At 44.3% G+C, this 16,669-nt stretch overlaps 2 protein-coding genes across 4 annotated transcripts; both read left to right on the top strand.

Moving 5' to 3' along the window:
- The first annotated feature begins 38 nt into the window (after positions 1–38).
- On the top strand, positions 39–11,370 carry LRCH4 (leucine rich repeats and calponin homology domain containing 4). 3 transcript variants are annotated; one of them, XM_074311634.1, is made up of 18 exons: positions 39–404; positions 4,631–4,775; positions 4,973–5,099; positions 5,265–5,370; positions 5,920–6,056; positions 6,196–6,311; positions 6,500–6,599; positions 7,010–7,100; positions 7,224–7,300; positions 7,440–7,501; positions 7,668–7,784; positions 8,073–8,132; positions 8,219–8,304; positions 8,455–8,538; positions 8,757–8,842; positions 9,032–9,169; positions 9,267–9,344; positions 10,766–11,370. In XM_074311634.1, the coding sequence occupies exons 1-18, from the start codon at positions 185–187 to the stop codon at positions 10,886–10,888; spliced, it is 1,953 nt and encodes a 650-aa protein (XP_074167735.1). In that variant the 5' UTR covers positions 39–184; the 3' UTR covers positions 10,889–11,370. The 3 variants fall into 3 exon arrangements, with proteins under 3 accessions (XP_074167735.1, XP_074167734.1, XP_074167736.1); XM_074311633.1 differs by lacking the exon at positions 10,766–11,370 and adding an exon at positions 9,622–10,298; XM_074311635.1 differs by lacking the exons at positions 8,455–8,538; positions 10,766–11,370 and adding an exon at positions 9,622–10,298.
- On the top strand, positions 11,365–15,334 carry SAP25 (Sin3A associated protein 25). Its single transcript, XM_074311645.1, has 6 exons — positions 11,365–12,237; positions 12,352–12,452; positions 12,559–12,644; positions 12,781–12,931; positions 14,754–14,851; positions 14,954–15,334. Exons 1-6 carry the CDS (start codon positions 12,113–12,115, stop codon positions 15,155–15,157), a joined length of 765 nt encoding a protein of 254 aa, XP_074167746.1. The 5' UTR covers positions 11,365–12,112; the 3' UTR covers positions 15,158–15,334.
- Positions 15,335–16,669: the final 1,335 nt, after the last annotated feature.

Genomic DNA, 16,669 nt, shown 5'->3' with positions numbered 1-16,669 from the left:
ATAGAGTCATCTCCCCGTAGTCAGTCCTGATTGGCTGATCTCACCCGTCCCGCTACGGCGATTGCTCCGCGAGGTTTTTGACCCCTCTCTCTCTTCCCCGAGAGACTACGGCGGCTCCGAGGAGGGGGAGGGAGAGTCAGGCCGCTCCCGTTCTTCAGACAGTTGTGAAAATCGCCGGGAACTAATGGCTGCTGCAATTATAGCCCCACTTGCCGTCGGAGGCGAGGAGACCACGGCAGCGGCCCGGGTTCCGGGATCTATGGGGTTGCCGGGGAGCCGTAGCGCCGAGCGGGCTCTGGAAGAGGCTGTAGCCACTGGCACATTGAACCTGTCGAACCGACGTCTGAAGCAATTCCCCAGGGGCACGGCCAGTGGCTACGACTTATCTGATATCACCCAAGCTGGTAAGTGCACCCTTGCACCAGGCTTGGGACTGGTGGGTCCTTAATTGCATAACCACGCCCCTTACGTGGTTTTTCTCTGGAGAGCTTCTGCTCGTTTCTCTTTTGCATAGCTACGCCCCTCTGGCTTGGCCTGGGTTATCTGAGCTCCCTTTGCGTAAACTTTTACCACCTTCTTTCCAAACCTGGCACGTTTGCATTTGCTGTTCGTTTTTGCATAGTTATACTCCCAACTGGCTAAATTCTAGTTGGAACTTTTTGACCGCGCCTCTTGATTTGCATAACTTGACGTCCACTGCTTTGCATGGAGACTTGTCCCCTCACTTAGAGCCGGAAGAAATCATCTAACATCTCTTCCAACCTGCTCATTTTTTAAATGTCTCCTCATTTCGAAGTTCTGACTTTAATGACTTCTGAATACTTTTCTCTTTCCATACTAAGCTCTCATCTCACCCGAACTCACTTCCTTCTCCCAAGGACTGAACCTCTCGTTTTCTTGCAGGAATTTTAACACACTTCTAACCACCAATTCAATTTATTAAGTAAGCCTAATGGTAACCTTGTGAATTGAAGCCACCTTATCTAGACTTACCTGCCCTCTCCTACCCCGGGTTTCTTAATTGAGCTTCTCCTGCCCTCCACCCCTGAAGTCATTGAGAAGAGCCTGTGGCCTCAGAGGGCTCACAATTCAAATCTTTATAATTTCTGCTTTACTCACAAGTGAGTTGGAAGGTCGTTAAGATTAAAGTTAGATGGAGAAATCAGGTTCTGTAGAAGTGAGAGGAGAAAAGACTCATACTCCCTGTTTCTTTCCTGATATCCTTTCTTAGTTAAGATTCTAATATTTCACAACCAGGTCCTCCTTATTTTACAAATGAAGAAACAAAGCCGAAAGGAAAGTTGCTTGCCCATAGTTATCCAGGTTTACTACCTTTGTGTAATAGCTACTAGTTACTTACCAACTGGGATTAGAACCCAGGCTTCTTAACTCCATGGGCAGTCTAATTTCCGTCACATTACCTTCTTTCTCACACTTAACTCATGAGGAATAGACAATATTGCCTTCTAATCATAGTATCTGCTGAGCTGTTGGTAGCTGGGGAAACAGGGGAGCTCAGACCCAGCTGCTTGTTAAAGCAGGCTAGGACTTAGAGCTGTCAGCTGTCAGAAATGTGCATTCTTGGAGTCCTACCCAGGCCCAGCCTAGGGTGTAAAGAGCCAAGTCATCTTTCTCTTATTTTGATTTTAATTTGGGGCATCCTATACTTACTGAATGAGAAATCTTGCCACCAAATTCAAGGAGCTCCCCCCCCCCCCCCCGCCCCTTCCCATTTCTGAACTATAAAGAACGAGTGTGTCTCTCATTTCTTCAGTTTTCTTGGATATTGAGTGGCTGGTAGGCCCATCTCCTTAAATTAGCTTAGAGTTATCTGTCTTCCTACCCCACTCCCACCAATTCCTACTTTGAAGACATCTCTCATTATCTGTGGACCTCCTTGGCCTGTATAATAATAAGCTTTGTTGTTGTTTAGGAAATTTCCAGTCCTTCATAACTCCATTGATCATAGCTATCATGGGCATTTCTTGGCAAAGATATTGAAGTAGTTTATTATTTCCTATTCTAGTGAATGCTTTTGACAGTTAGAGGTTAAGTGATTTACCCAAGATCATACAGCTAGGAAATGTCTGAAGCTGGATTTGAACTCAGGTTTTCTTGACTCCAGGACATGCTTTATCTAGCTAACAGCTGTGTCTCTATTTTTCACATTGTAAAAGACCAAATGTCATCCATGGGTCTTGTTGGTGAGTTTTGTTTTTTTTTTTTTTTTGACAGGAGGCACTGGAGGTAAGGGAGAGAGGGAAGGGCCATTTAGAATCCACTTTCACTCTTTTTCCTTTTCTTTTTACCAGTTATTATCCGCTTTCTATACTCAAACAGCTCTCCCACTTCCCTCTTAGTCTTTTATCTGAGACTTCGGAATGTGTATCCACAATTGTGTGGCAGCTAGAGAGAGTGAGAAAATCTCAGCTCTCCTTGTAACAATTTCTCCTTCAAATACACCACCACTTGAATTCCTTCTGGTAGTTCTGTACGTACTAGACTGATGCTGCTATATCCAGGGTTCTTTCACAGACTTGGAAAGTAGTGTGGAAAAGGAAAGTGTCTAAAGCATTAGGCTTCTTCTTCCCTTTTTTGGGAGGAGAGAGAGGGAGGTTAAGTGACTTGTCCAGGGTCACACAGCTAGGAAGTGTTAAGTGTCTGAAGTTGGATTTGAATTCACCTCTTCCTGACTCCATGGCTGGTTGCTCTCAAGCTTTAGGCTTCTTAGAGGTAAATATCATATCATAGGATCATAAATGTAGAATGGAGGAACAAGTTATCTAATTTAATAGAAGCCCAAAGAAGTAAAGGGATTTTATGACTCTCAACATAGTACTCTTCCTAATATGTTTTCCTTCCTCATTTACTATCTTCTTTTATTTCTATTTCTCTCAACTCCCCAATTTCTGTTTCACAGACAGGTGCTGTGATTTTCCTCCAGGTTTAAGGAAGTAATTGAGGCCTCTCTGACCCTCCTTGGGAAGTTCTACATGTAACTCTGCCCTTTCCCCCATCAGCTTTACTCTTATGTTATTCTTACATTATTATTATGACAAATAAGCAGTCACCATCTCCATAGAGAAGAAAAGTAAACCTTACTTTCTTCAGAGATTCCTCTTAGAATTATCCCTTCTTTACTTTTCTTGACTTGAAAGCTAGAATTTGATTTTTGTCAGCTCTTTTGGAACCCAGAGAAATGAGTTCCCCATTTCTCTTGTCTTCCTCAAGCCCATCTATCTCAATACCTCCCTCTTCATACAGGAGAAATACTTTTATCTCCTCATTCCAGTGGATTCTCTTCCTTGGGGCCTAACACAAGGATGAACATGAAGTGGGGTTTGGGGAATAATTCTAGAAAAAGAGAAGTTGATGGCAGCTTGTTGTTGACCACATCCTGTCTTTGCTTTGCCCTCCTCTTCTCTTTCCTCCCCCCCCAAAAAAAAAAAAAAAAAAAAAAAAAAAAAGACTTGGGCTCCTTTTTCCTTCCTACTTTGAGGAGTTTTTTTTCCCCTGGCTCATCAAGCCAGGGGGTTGAATGAGATGGGAATTCTAGGTATTTCCAGAAATGTCTTCTCAGATGACACATAGCTTATCTTATACTTTGTGGAAACATAAAGCTGAATCTTCTGAGGCTTTCCCCTTCTGTTTGCCCTGTGAAAAACTGAGATGGTGGTGGATAGATTTTTTTAAAATTTCACTTTGTTATGAGGCCAATTTCCTTGGGAGTTAAATGTTCCCCTACCTCAGGAAAACTCTTCTTTCAGCACTGGAGAATGGGGGTAGGATAGAATCCCGAGAATTGTCCAAACCTTCCACTCTATATCCTGGCTAACCAGTAGAAATAAAAGGAGTTCTAGGTTTCTAGATTTCCTAGAGTTGGGGGGAGTCTGGCCTAAGTGAATTAGCTAGCTGATTAGACTCAAGTTAGTTAGGTTCTGCTGGGTCTTCAAGTTGAGAGAGATGGTTTCTGTGAAGACTAAACTTCTTCACATGGCAGGGTCAGGTGAAAGAGGAAGTGAAGCTAGTTATACAATCTTAACTGGAGAGGGAGGGCCAGACTGGGGAATGGGGATTGTAGAGAAGTAGCCATGTTAGCTTCTCTGGGCAAGCAGCCATCTGGGGCCAGTCTGGAGGGAATTGATTGAGAGGAAGGTTGGGGTTGTTTTGTTTTTTGTTGGTTTCATTTTCTTTTTTTAACCCAGTGGATCCTCACCTCTTAGCTCATTCCTGCTTGGAGAAGGAAGTACCTTTCTATTCTTTCTACATGATCAGCCCCAGGACACAGAGAATCTTGGATTCCCCTGAGATAGGCTTAGCCACCTCAGAGGGATGAGGTGAAGATGGAAAAGAATGAAATATAGAGAGATAGAGAACCCCTGTTTCCCTGTCTCAGGCTCTTCCTGTGCTCCCCTGCCAATAACCTCAACATTTTCTGTTTCCCTTTAGTATTTCATTCTCTTGCCTTCTCCTTTGTGGAGCCTAAGATATGTTAGGCTTAAGTAGTCATCTTCTTTTTATAGTAAGAGGTGGAGATACTTATGCTACCCCTGGATAAGTCAGGAACCTTGTTATATAGAAGATTGGACTTTCCCATAGCTATCCCATACTCTTAACTGATCCCCTCTAGACCTGTCCAGGAACCGGTTCCCTGAGGTGCCAGAGGCAGCATGTCAGCTGGTGTCCCTAGAGGGGCTGAGCCTCTATCACAACTGTCTTCGGTGTCTGAACCCAGCGCTGGGAAATCTTACAGCCCTTACTTACCTCAACCTAAGGTACAGTGGTATTTGGGGAGATCTCAGCTTTAGAAGTGAAGGGGAGTGGGAACATCCTGCCCCACTCTGAACCTCATGTATGGGTATTAAACCCTGGGATTGGATCCTGAACTATTAAATCTTATAGAACCTTCTAAAAGCAGGTAGGCATTCCATGGGCCATCTAGATCTTATCTTTTCCCCCCTCCCCTTTACAGCCGGAACCAACTGTTGTCGCTGCCTCCTTATATCTGCCAGCTGCCCCTTCGTGTGCTCATTGTCAGCAACAACAAGCTGGGATCCCTGCCTCCTGACATTGGGGCCTTGGGAAGTCTAAGACAGCTTGTGAGAATGGGACAATGAGGGAAGGGGAAAGTTGAGGAGAAATAATTGCTGGGAGTTGGGTTGAAGGTGGGGAATAGGTGATGATGCCAAAATACTAAATGGATTGGGTTAGAGGGGCTGGCCCAGGGTCACCTTTGGCCTCCAATCCCAACTTCTTAATTTCAGGATGTAAGCAGCAATGAGCTTCAGTCCCTTCCCCTCCAGTTGGGTAAACTCCACTCCTTGAGGGACCTTAATGTTCGGAGGAACCAGCTCAGCACTCTTCCTGATGGTGAGGGAGGTCAGGGCTTGGGTGGGCTAAAATCCTCGTTGTTCTTCCAGAAGTTTCTCTCTATTCACCACCCATTTCTTTCTCAAATTAACCGTCAGTCATTTAACAATCAATCATATGTGGTTCCTACCCTCACCAATCTAGTTGAAGAACGACAAACTAACAAACAAGAGACAAAGAAAAATACAAGACAGTGTGTAAATTAAATGCTAAATTATGTGGTTCTGATTATAAGTATACTAGGAGATCAGAGAAAGGAGAGACCAATGTGGGCTGGAAGAGCCAGGGAAAGCTTCATGGAAGAGGTGAAACTTGAGCTGAGCCTTGAAGGATGGTAGGATTTGGATAGAGAACCTTCCAAGTGGGGGTAACATGATGGAAGACACAAAGGCAGGAATGAGCATGGTGTGGACCAGTAGACAGGAGACCAGCCTGGTAGGAATGGAAGGTGTGTGGGGTGGGGGAGTAGTGGGAAATAGGGTTGGATAGTTAGGGTGGAGCTGACCTTCCATTCCATGGTCCAATCTCAAATCATTATTTGCTCTCCAGAGTTGGGAGACCTTCCTCTTGTCCGTTTGGACTTCTCCTGTAACCATGTTTCTCGAATCCCAAGCTCTTTCCGCCGCCTCAGGCACCTCCAAGTCATTCTGCTGGACAGCAACCCCCTTCAGAGCCCTCCTGCACAGGTGAAGTATCCTGGACCCAGAAGGGCAAGTGGGCAGGATACAGTATCTGTAGAGCCATTTTCAAAAGTTGGGAAGAGGGGAACGCTGAAGATTGCCCCTCATAGTTCTTTTTGCATTCTCCCTTTCTTCTAACCTCCAGATTTGCCTGAAGGGAAAGCTTCATATCTTCAAATATCTTTCATTAGAAGCTGGAGAACGGGGATTCTCTGGATTTGGAGACCTCCCACCCTCTCATTCAACAAGCTTCAGCCACTGGTAGGTCACAGGTTATAGCGGAGTTACATAGTTAATGAAAACCCATGTTATAGTTTTGTGGACCATGGTATTCAGGGTAGTTTTGGATTGGATTCTTTTGTAGATAAATGGAAAATTTAAGCTTGTGAATGATGTGGGAAAGGGGAGAATATAGCTCTATTCAGTTGATGTTTAATCCCCAACTCTAGCCCTGTGGAAGATTTGTTCCCTGGACGCCGGTATGATGGTGGGCTGGACTCTGGTTTCCACAGTGTTGACAGTGGAAGTAAGAGGTGGTCTGGAAATGAGGTAAAGACCTCCCCAAGTAGAACATTCCTTTCCCAGTCCCATGAGAGAACTTCTAGGAAAGAATCTTCTGAAACAAAGAAATCCACTGCCCCTACTGTCTTCCTTTATCAGAAGAAGAAAAAAGAAACCAGGACTAGGAGTCAAGAGACTTTGGTTTTTATTGGATGCTAAGGTTGTCTGTTTCCCCATACAAGGAGCTGAGAGTAGCAGTAGAAGAATCAGACTCATGGTCTGACACTTTTAATTTTCCACCCCAACTAATTTATACACACAAAACTAGACTCATGGTCTGACACTTTTAATTTTCCACCCCAACTAATTTATACACACAAAACTATCTGCTTCCTCCTTTCATCACACACATTAATTGTGATGTAGATCTCAGAGGTTCTCATTCTTCCTCTTTATAGCTGACAGATGAATTTTCAGAACTATCTTTTCGTATCTCAGAATTGACTCAAGAGCCTCGGGGGCTTAGGGAGCAGAGGGAAAATCATATAGGTGAGTGGTGCAGAGGTGGCAAAGAATGAAATAAAAATGGGGGCTGTTAGTGATTCTGGGATGGATAAGATGGAGCTGGGAAGCTAAATATTTCCTTGACTAACTCTCCCTTGGCCACCTCAGGTAATGGGGATCCTGAACAAATTGACTTCATAGACAGCAGTGTACCTGGTGAGGAGGAGGAGAGAGGTCCTGTTGAGGTGAGGGGGGCTCCAGCTTTAGTAATACTAGGGGAGATGGGAGGGCCAGATGGGCTCTTGAGGAAAATTCAACATAACAGGGTGGAGTATGGCTATGACAGATCTCTCAACATGACTATTGTGTACCTTCTTTTCCCAGGAACAACAGCTGGCAGAGCAAAAGATCCCAGAGATGCAAGTAGAAAAGCCTCCTACTGCCAGGTATCACTGCCCTAGTAACATTATCTGCTCACTGCCCCAGTATCACTCCATTACAAACACTCCTCATTATGCCCTTTCTCTTCTTTGACTTTTTTCCTCAATCCTTTTTCCCTCTGGACATCATGGACATCAACCCCTTTTTTTACTTCCCTGTGTGACCTTTCAGGTTGGAGGACCCAGCTGGGGAAGAACGTCGTCGGCCAGAGACTCTGCAGCTGTGGCAGGATCGAGAGAGGAGGCAACAGCAGCAGGGAGGCTTGTGGGGACTCCCCAGAAAGGAGAGGTATGAGAAATAGACAAGGGTGAGACTGGTGCAGAGTGGGGGATGAGATGGGACATAATGGGAACATAATGGCTATGTTTGGTTGTTGGTGATGGTGGAAGGTGGAAATAGAAGCAGCTGCCCCTATGTGTGTATCTCATTCACCTGCCATAGGCCCTAGGCTTTGATATGTTGTTAATTTTCCCATTTACCTTGGAAGAATATTCACATAGAGTGAGGGATTCATTCCTATATGAATATTCTTCCAATGTATATTTTCCATTCTCTATTTTTATGGTTTCTTTCTAGTATCCTGAAAATGGCAAACAAAAGTAATGATGGAAATGCTACTTGCATAGCCTCTTACAAGTAAGTCTTTTCTTCTTCATCTCTATTCTTAGATTACCTTTCATCCTTCCCAACATATCTTCTCCCAATTAACTTTCTCCCCCTAGTAATGCCTTTAAGAGAAGTGGTCCCCAGGTTGGAGCCCCTGAACCTAACCCTTCTTCCCTGGATCCTCACCAAACAGCCTGTCCAGGTGAGATAAAGGGCCCTTAAGGGTGAGGGGAAAAGGCATCTCTTAGATGGAGAGGGAATCTGCAGAACTATGGACATTAGTGGGATGGAGTACAACTTTGACATTCTAAGATTTCATCTTTTCCTTTCTTTTACTTCTTCATTTTCCTAGCCACTGGCCCATCTTTCCAGCCACTTGGTTCCTTCCAAAGGCCAAATAGTTTCCTATTCCGTTCATCTTCTCAGAGCAGCTCAGGTGAGGTGCAGGGCTGCTGAGCATCTTCCTATCTATGTTCTGTGTTAATCACTTCCCTTCCTACCCCCTTACAAATTTTTGAAATCTCAGGTATCATCCTAGACTTGTATAACTTGTATATAAGTATCTCTAATTTTAGTTGGAATGTTGAGGGAAAATGTGAGGGAGAGGAGAACATAGCATGGAGAAGTCAACTTTATCTTTATCTTCCTTCCCAGGTCCATTTTTATCAGAATCCATTCTGAAGCCAAGAAGGTCCCACCAGTCAATGGACAAGGAAGAATTGATGATTCAACTGCGACAGGTAGGTCTTCAGCTTTATCATTAACCCCAAGCAGAGAACAGTAGTTTCAGATTCCTTTTAGGAGCCCAAGAATTCTGCTCCAACCTCATTTGCAGATACTAGATTTTCTCTAACAATTTCCACTTTGTGGAATTCAAAAATAAAATGGAAAGGGAGAAAGCTTGTGCTGTAACCATCATGTGTTCTCAGGTCCTTGAATCTTGCTTACAACAATCCCTGCCTGAGGATTTAGGTGATGCTCTGGCCAATGGTGTTGTCCTATGTCAGTTAGCCAATCACCTCCGTCCACGTTCTGTGCCCTTCATCCATGTACCCTCACCTGCTGTGGTTAGTATATAGGGGAGAAGAAGGATTCAAGAAAGAGGGTGGGTCACTAGTCACCATGTTATGTTTCACCTCCAACTTTTCCTCATCCCCATCTCAGCCAAAACTTAGTGCTCTCAAGGCTCGAAAGAATGTGGAGAGTTTCTTAGAAGCCTGTCGAAAGATGGGAGTACCTGAGGTAGGGAGCAGGATGCTGTGGGACTTTACAGGGTGGGGTGCATGCTGTGAAAGGTTGGAGAGAGAGGTACATGGAGGAGGGCTGGGTGTGTTGCATGAAGGAAACAAAAGGGGTTGTAGATCCCACCAGAAAGCATGTCTATATGGGAAAAAAGCCTAGCTTATGGGTTTCTGTCAATATATCATCAGCATGTGAGGGAAATTTGGGAGGGGAAGGTTTTGCTGCTGCTGATGTCTGTCTGTCTGTTCTGCTTCCCTGCCCTTCTGACGTACCTCAGGCTGACCTGTGCCTGCCCTCCGACCTCCTCCAGGGTACCACACAGGGGCTACGTACCACGATGGAGGCTGTGAAGTGTGGTGGGAGGGAGGGCCCCCTGCCCCTTGGGCTCTCTCCCAGCCTGGGTGGCTTCGCCTTATTCTACGTGGTCCTCATGTTCCTGCTCTATGTCACCTACGCTGGGCTCCTAGGCTCCTAGGACCTTGGAGTCTGAATATCCTCAAACCTCTTGTGCCTATTTATGACAATTCCTTCCCCCACTACCCCACTCCCCTCAAAAAAAATTTTGACTATGGGGACTTAGTTCAGTTACCCTTTTCCTATTCTTTCTGACCAATGATGCCTTTTGCCTTCACAAAGCTTTACTGCTTCCCCTTTCCATATATGTATACAATGACTTCAGAAGTCTCATGCTGCCTCATCCCCCTTCACCATGGGCCCTTATCCTCACTTATTGAGGGTTCTCTTCATTCCTTCTGGTTCTGGATTCTTTAGAGAGGCTTTGGGCCCCTGCACTCTGTTCTACCTCTCTTCTCCCTTTTCCTCTTCCCTTCCCCCTTCCCCCAATCCTCTCCTGTTAAATTATCTTTATTTTGTAGAGAAATCATTATATTTTTAGGGGATGGTAGGGCCCTTGCCCAAGACTCCCTCTTTGTTTATAAATTATATAGACCTTGACCACTGCCTCTGTGTGGTGTTATGTGTATTTTGTATCTGCTCTGTGTTACTCTGATACCATCTTCCCACTCGCTTCTTTTTTCTAGCCAATAAATAGGAAGTCTCCTGAGTCAAAAACATTGCCCCACTCCACTGCCACTTAGTACATTTTAAAGTGTAGTCCTCCAAAACTGCTTCAGATATTCTCTCCTTCAGACATAAAGGTTTATTCCATACTGCAATTAACAGTTGATGAGCACTTTGTGTTAAGCACTGACCTATCTCATCCTTTCTAGACTTCTTTGCAGTCTATGTGCAGTGTCTGTATGCAGGGCTAGATACAGGAGTGGTGTTGGCTAAGGACAAAAAGTGTGCTTCCAGGCCAGACTGGGGTCTCTTATTTACTTCACCAGGAGTGGGTGGGCTAGAGAAGTTAGTTTATGAAGACTAACATAGAATCCTTCATTTCCCCTTCCCCCTCCCCCCAGGAGTCCCTGTGCCAGCCCCACCACATCTTAGAAGAAGAGGGGATCCCTGAAAAGGGCCTCCCCAACATCGCCACTGCTGTCCATGCCTTGCTGGAGCAGGCAGGGTCCCATGGGCATCCTTAGGAGAGGGGAAGGGAAAATCAGACAAGACATCCAGGAACCCAAATACTCTTCTCCCTCCATCCGCAAACATGAATATTTATAGGTTACTGCCATTCACAAATCAGTTGGAAGTTGGATGAAGCTGAGGGACCTTCCCTCAGTCCTGTTCCCCTCCCTGCCTCCCACTCCCTCCCAGACTCTTAGATGGGAAGACCTCAAGCTCTGACCCCAGCCCCCTCAGATGTTGTTTCTAGATTGTTACTGGTGTAGGGAGCAGTAACTCCTAGTGAAATGATGAAGCACCCACCACAGAACTCCCCTTGGCCAGCTGAAGAAATGGCTGGACTGGATTCTGAGGAGAAAGGCAAGTGAAGGCTGGGATATAGAGCAAGGAGGTATATATATGGACTAAATCTTCCTAGACACCTCAGGCTGTGTCAAGTCCCCCAATAAAGGATAGCCTGGAGCCTCCTGGGTTGATTTTCAGTTAGGCTGCCTGTGAATCAATTGTCTTGAAATTTTTTTTTTTAATAATGGGGGAGGGGAGGTAAGGAGGGGGAAAGAGGGATATTAGGAGGCTTCTAGTGTACGTTTTACTCGGACTATCTCCATTACCTCTCCCTCTTCTCAGTTTTTCCGGCATTTTGCTCTGCCCCGCCCTTCTTTCTCACCCGCTTTTGCTATTGCCCCACCTCCATCAGTGACGTGTGACTTCCCTAAGGGGAATCCCAAAAGGTAAAAGGGCCATCCCCTTGGTCTTGGCCTCCTGCCCTTCGGTTCTTTCTGACCTGTTTGCGGATCTGCTCTCTAAAAAATTTTTTGGAAACCCCTACCCCATGCGTGTGCCTCGCCCTGCGGGATTAGTGTCTCCTCCGCCCTGATTCAGTTGGGGGGGGGAGGTATCCCGGGATGCGTCCGGCAGCCTTACCCCTTTTTCTTAGGTAAGACTTGTCGGGTCTTTGAGCTACTCCGACAACTGTCTGGGGTATCCTACCTGGTGGGACTCGAGGGCACCCAGGGTGGAAAAGGGATTGTTGGCTCAAGGTTATGACCCCAGTTAAGTGTGGCAGAGGAACCAGAATCTGAGAGAACACGGTGGGAACAGAGCGCCAAGAAAGCAGGAGGAAAGTTGGGGGAGACAATATATCCAGATAGGTGGAGGAAAAATTAGGAAGCAAGACTACTAAGTGTGTTAACGGTATAGAGGACGGAGCTTTTTGTACTCAACCTCCCCTCCCCCCTAAAATGATCCCCTGCCTCCCCCCTGGGAGAGGAGAGGATGATCGAGATAAAGACCCTTATGATCAAGAAGAGGACTGCGACTCAGGAGAAGAGAGTCTAGGAGACAACAGCGATCGGCCATCATACAGGTCAGTGTATGTTAGGGTAAAGCTCAAAGTCGGTGGGGGTCAGGCTTAGAATAAATGGAAGAGATAAAAGGTGAAGTTCTAGGAGGTCAACTTAGTATTTCTCTTGACATTCAGCCCCCAACCTGGATCCTTTCCTGGACCTCAACTCCATAGGGATCAAATTCAGCCACCAGTCACTATATTTCACTGTGGTCAACAGAATCTAGGGGATCAGAGTAAGTGAGCCAACATTTTCCATCCCATTAAAATTTTGAACCTAAAGTGCCTTCTTTCCTTTTCTGGTTTTTGGCCCATTCTGACTATACTTTCCTTTCTTCCTAGCCCCAGTTCTCAACCAGAACCTCAACAAGGGAAGGCTGGCAGCTCCCTGGGAGTCTGACTATAAGAAAGGAGCAGTAACTGAAATGGTGATGGGGGGTGTGAGAGGGGAAATAACAGAACACGGGGATCAAAACTGGGGCTTAAGAATGGTTTGGAATTTGAGAAGTGATCCTGGGAGGGAGAGGGTCAATGTTGAATTTAAAAATAAAAATCTTTTCCTAGGCAGGGAATTCTGGATCTGGTAACTCAATCTCCTTCAGAACCATCTGGCATCCATCATTCTGTGCCTTGTTTGATGCTCAGGGCAATGACACCCAATCCTTAGCTTTACCTGAAGTAAAAAGGAAAAGAGAGAGCTCCCAGAATGACAAAGGTACTGAACTAGGTTCCTAATTAACTAGGTTATAAACTGATGGAGATCTGGACATATGTTAATGGATTGAGGAACCTGGCTTTTCTGTCTCTTTGAAGGCTGAATCTTAGGAACCCCCCTTCAATTCAACTCCAGCTTTTAGCAATTTCTGTTATGAACTCTGTACTATGCTAAATTCTGGATTCCAAAGAAAACATCAACTCCTCTTGGGAATCAGGGAAGACTTTCTATAGCAGGTGACCACTCAAGCATATTCCAAAGAAAACTAGGGATTCCAAAGAAATGATGAGTAGAAGCATTTGGGACGGTGGACAAAGAAAAAGGACAGCAAGTAGTGATGAGGTGAACCAAATGATAAGGTCTAGATTTAGGGAACCAAAATGAGATTAGTATTTCTGGTGGTCAGTTGGCAGGTTCAGAGTTCAGGGAATTAAATGGAGAGATTTGGCTCCCCTACATCCCCTTGGGGTTCGGTGCAGAGTAGGGAGTTTTGGGGAACTCCCTTCTGGCAGCACAGAGATTCTCTGTAAAGGAATTTAGAAACCTGAAAGCCTAGATTTATCAATCTAGTTATAGAGGTTTATTATAGGAACTAGGAAGTAAATTAGAAATCCTGACAGGCATAAAGTCTCGTTAGGAAAATAGGTGAGGGTAAGGAGAGGATAACACTGGAAAAGAATATTATTCCAGTGAGCAAAGGCTTCCTTGGCAAAGAGATGATTTTAGATTGGCTCTTTTATAATAGGATCTATGGCTACAAGCTGAAGGGGGCTTGTGGGTGGAGTTCCAGACTAGCTCATCTACAAGTTTAGGCTGGAATTTGAATAGAATTCAATGAGTTTCTTTAATTCTATAGGGTTGGAATTCTTTTGCTCCAGACTGAACTGACCCCACCTCGATAACAATGAAATTGTTTGTCTTGTTTCCCTGGGGGAGTGGGGGTTGTCCCTCATTGAGGCAGAGTTGAAGGAGATTTCGAGTTTCTGGGTCCCTTCTGGTCTGTTCAGTTGGTTGAACTACATAAGAGTAAATGAAAATAGGGAGTAGTTAGTTCAAAAAGCTAGGTTGGCGCTAGATTGTTTTGTGAACTCCATACGGGAGTTTGTACTTTATAGAATAAAAACAAACACAGTAAAGGCAACAACTATAGTTTCTTTAGGCTTCTTCAGACCTGTCCTTTAGGAATATCAACTTGGTACCAGTTGTGAAGAGCAATTTGTTATATTTGTAAAGTGCTTTGTACTCTGTAAATACTAGCTATTAAAATTAAGTCTTCACAGAGCAGAGTCTTGACGAGAAGAATTTGGTGGGAGTATAAAGGATAAAGGGCATTTAGGCATATGACACAGCTTGTATAAATACATGAAGCGGAGATAAAATGTCCAGTTAATGTTCAATTTGCCCAGAAAAAAAAGAGCTTGCAAAGGAGAATAATGGAAGTTAAAGCTGGAAAGGTAGGATCTGGGCCCTTTTGTGGAGAGCCTTAGATGTGAGGAAGAGGAATTAATCTCATCCTAGAAATAGTTAGGAAACACTGAAAGCTTTTGCATATCTGAACTAAGCTTTAGGATTCTTTTGTTGCTTGAAGCAATTAAAAATACATAATTGCCTTTTTGTGTTGTGGAGGGCCTGAATTAAGATTGACTCTGTGGAAAAGATGCAATTGAGAGATGTTTAAATTAGAATCTGTGCAGTTTACCTACTGATTGGATTTGGCTGGGTGAAAGAGTCCTCAAGGGTGAATTCAAGGTTAGATAATAATCACTCCATACCATGCTTTGTGAAACTGAAGTACCCTATGAATGTTAATCACTCTCTTAAGGTTTTCCAGCTCTTTGCTCAGAAGATTTCTTTTTCTCCGACCCTCTCTTGCCTTCTGTTACTCGGATTCCTCTTGGCCTTTCCCAACCTCCCCAACAGGTGAGAAATCCTTTACAATCCAGGACCTGGAATAAGGCTTTTTTGCATGTTCAAGACATTCAAGGATCTTCCATGTTAACCCAAATATTGTTGTTTCTTCAGATCCTAAGGAAGTCTAGGCAGCTTCTTACCCCACCACCCATAATGTCATCCTGGATACAGCCAAACCCAGCCTCCATCTTGACTTGGCAGTGTGGCCCAGAAATAACAGCTGTTACCAGCTTACTTGAGATGAACCGAGGGGAGACCAAATCTACCACCACCACTCCAAAGTCTTCCCTAACCCCGCCCATTCAGCCCACCTAGCTAAAGGTGGATTCTATCATCACATTCCCATCCTACCCCTCTATGCACTTCTCATTGCAAATTGAGGAAAGCTGCTACTCGTTTCTTGTTGTACTATGTTGGGAATGAATAAAAGGGGCTCCCTTTGCTCTTTTGCTGTATTTGGTTGAATAAAGAGTCAGGGTAATGTTTGCTTAACTGTCTCACTGTCAAAATTATGCCATGCATATTATATTGTTAGGTGCTAACAAATACAAAGAATAAAAATTCCTACTTTCAGGGGGCAGCTAGGTGGCGCAATGGATAGAGCACCAGCCCTGAATTCAGGAGGACCCGAGTTCAAATCTGCTCTCAGACACTTAACACTTCCTAGCTGTGTGACCCTGGGCAAGTCACTTAATCCCAGCGGAGGGGGGGGGGGGGAATTCCTACTCTCAAGCTATTTACAATCTATTTGTTACATAGGCTTATAGTCAAAGAAGACAAGTAGTGGTTCCAATTTGATCCTATGGGGATGATAAATCATCCAGTTTTTTCCCCTTTTCCTCAGCTTGTTCTATTGGATTTGGGTATTTAGGGAAGGTGGCAAATGGGGAAATCACTGTAGAGTACAGATGGCAGGATAGGCTGCAACCAGTCTGAGGTAAAAGGTTCTGTCATATACTTGGGAGTCATTATTTTGGGCAGATTTTGTTGAGAGGTCCCCATTGAAACTGAAACTTCAACTTCTCAAGTTAGAGGTTAAAAAGGGCCACTTCCAGAGTTATATATAGGATACCTTTATGGCCTCTAACTGGCAAGGAAGAAAGACTTTTCCCTGGCTCATGGAAATTTGGCTAGGAATACAGTGGAGGGACTGATCTGTAGAAAAGCACTAGGACATTGACTTTACAAATGTGTGGGTCAGGATGCAGGAATTTGAAATAATTTGGAGTAGGTTGGGAATAAGGAAGCACCTCTGGAGAGTTGCTACAGTAGAATTCTCTGTGTTTTTGTTGTCCAGATTCCAGAGAGAAAAAGAATTAATCTTACATATGGGTAGTTTTTTAAAAAAAATTTTTATTTAATGGCATTCTTTCTAAAATTTTTTTTGGCTAGTACTCTATCCACTGCACCATCTAACTACTTATTTGATGTCATTTTTCCAAGAGGAAATTATTGGATTTTTGAAGGTGCATTTTCTAGGTCATCTTTTAGAGTTTTAAAGGAAGCAAGCCTAGCTAGGCTTGAGGGATTAACTGGATGACTTTACTGCGGAAAGATATTAGGTTAAATCTCTTTAGTTCCTCGATCTCCTTCTAAAAGGACAGGGATAGCACTGTACATACACTGTTCTGCTCTCCCAATCGCTATTAAATCCAATTGCAGCCCAACTAACTGGAAGAAAGCATTACTCAAGATTGTAAAGGAGTGAAAGGTTGACAAGGACACTGGTCTACAAGTTTAACCTGGACCTTCTGAATTTGATTCTTTGTCCGTAAGAATCTGAGGATGAATCTAAACCTGGCTATTGAGACTTGTTTCAGATCCAGG

The sequence above is a fragment of the Sminthopsis crassicaudata genome, chromosome 4 (genome assembly GCF_048593235.1).
Source record: "Sminthopsis crassicaudata isolate SCR6 chromosome 4, ASM4859323v1, whole genome shotgun sequence".
NCBI lineage: Eukaryota > Metazoa > Chordata > Mammalia > Dasyuromorphia > Dasyuridae > Sminthopsis > Sminthopsis crassicaudata.
This window is presented reverse-complemented; position numbering and strand designations above follow the sequence as displayed.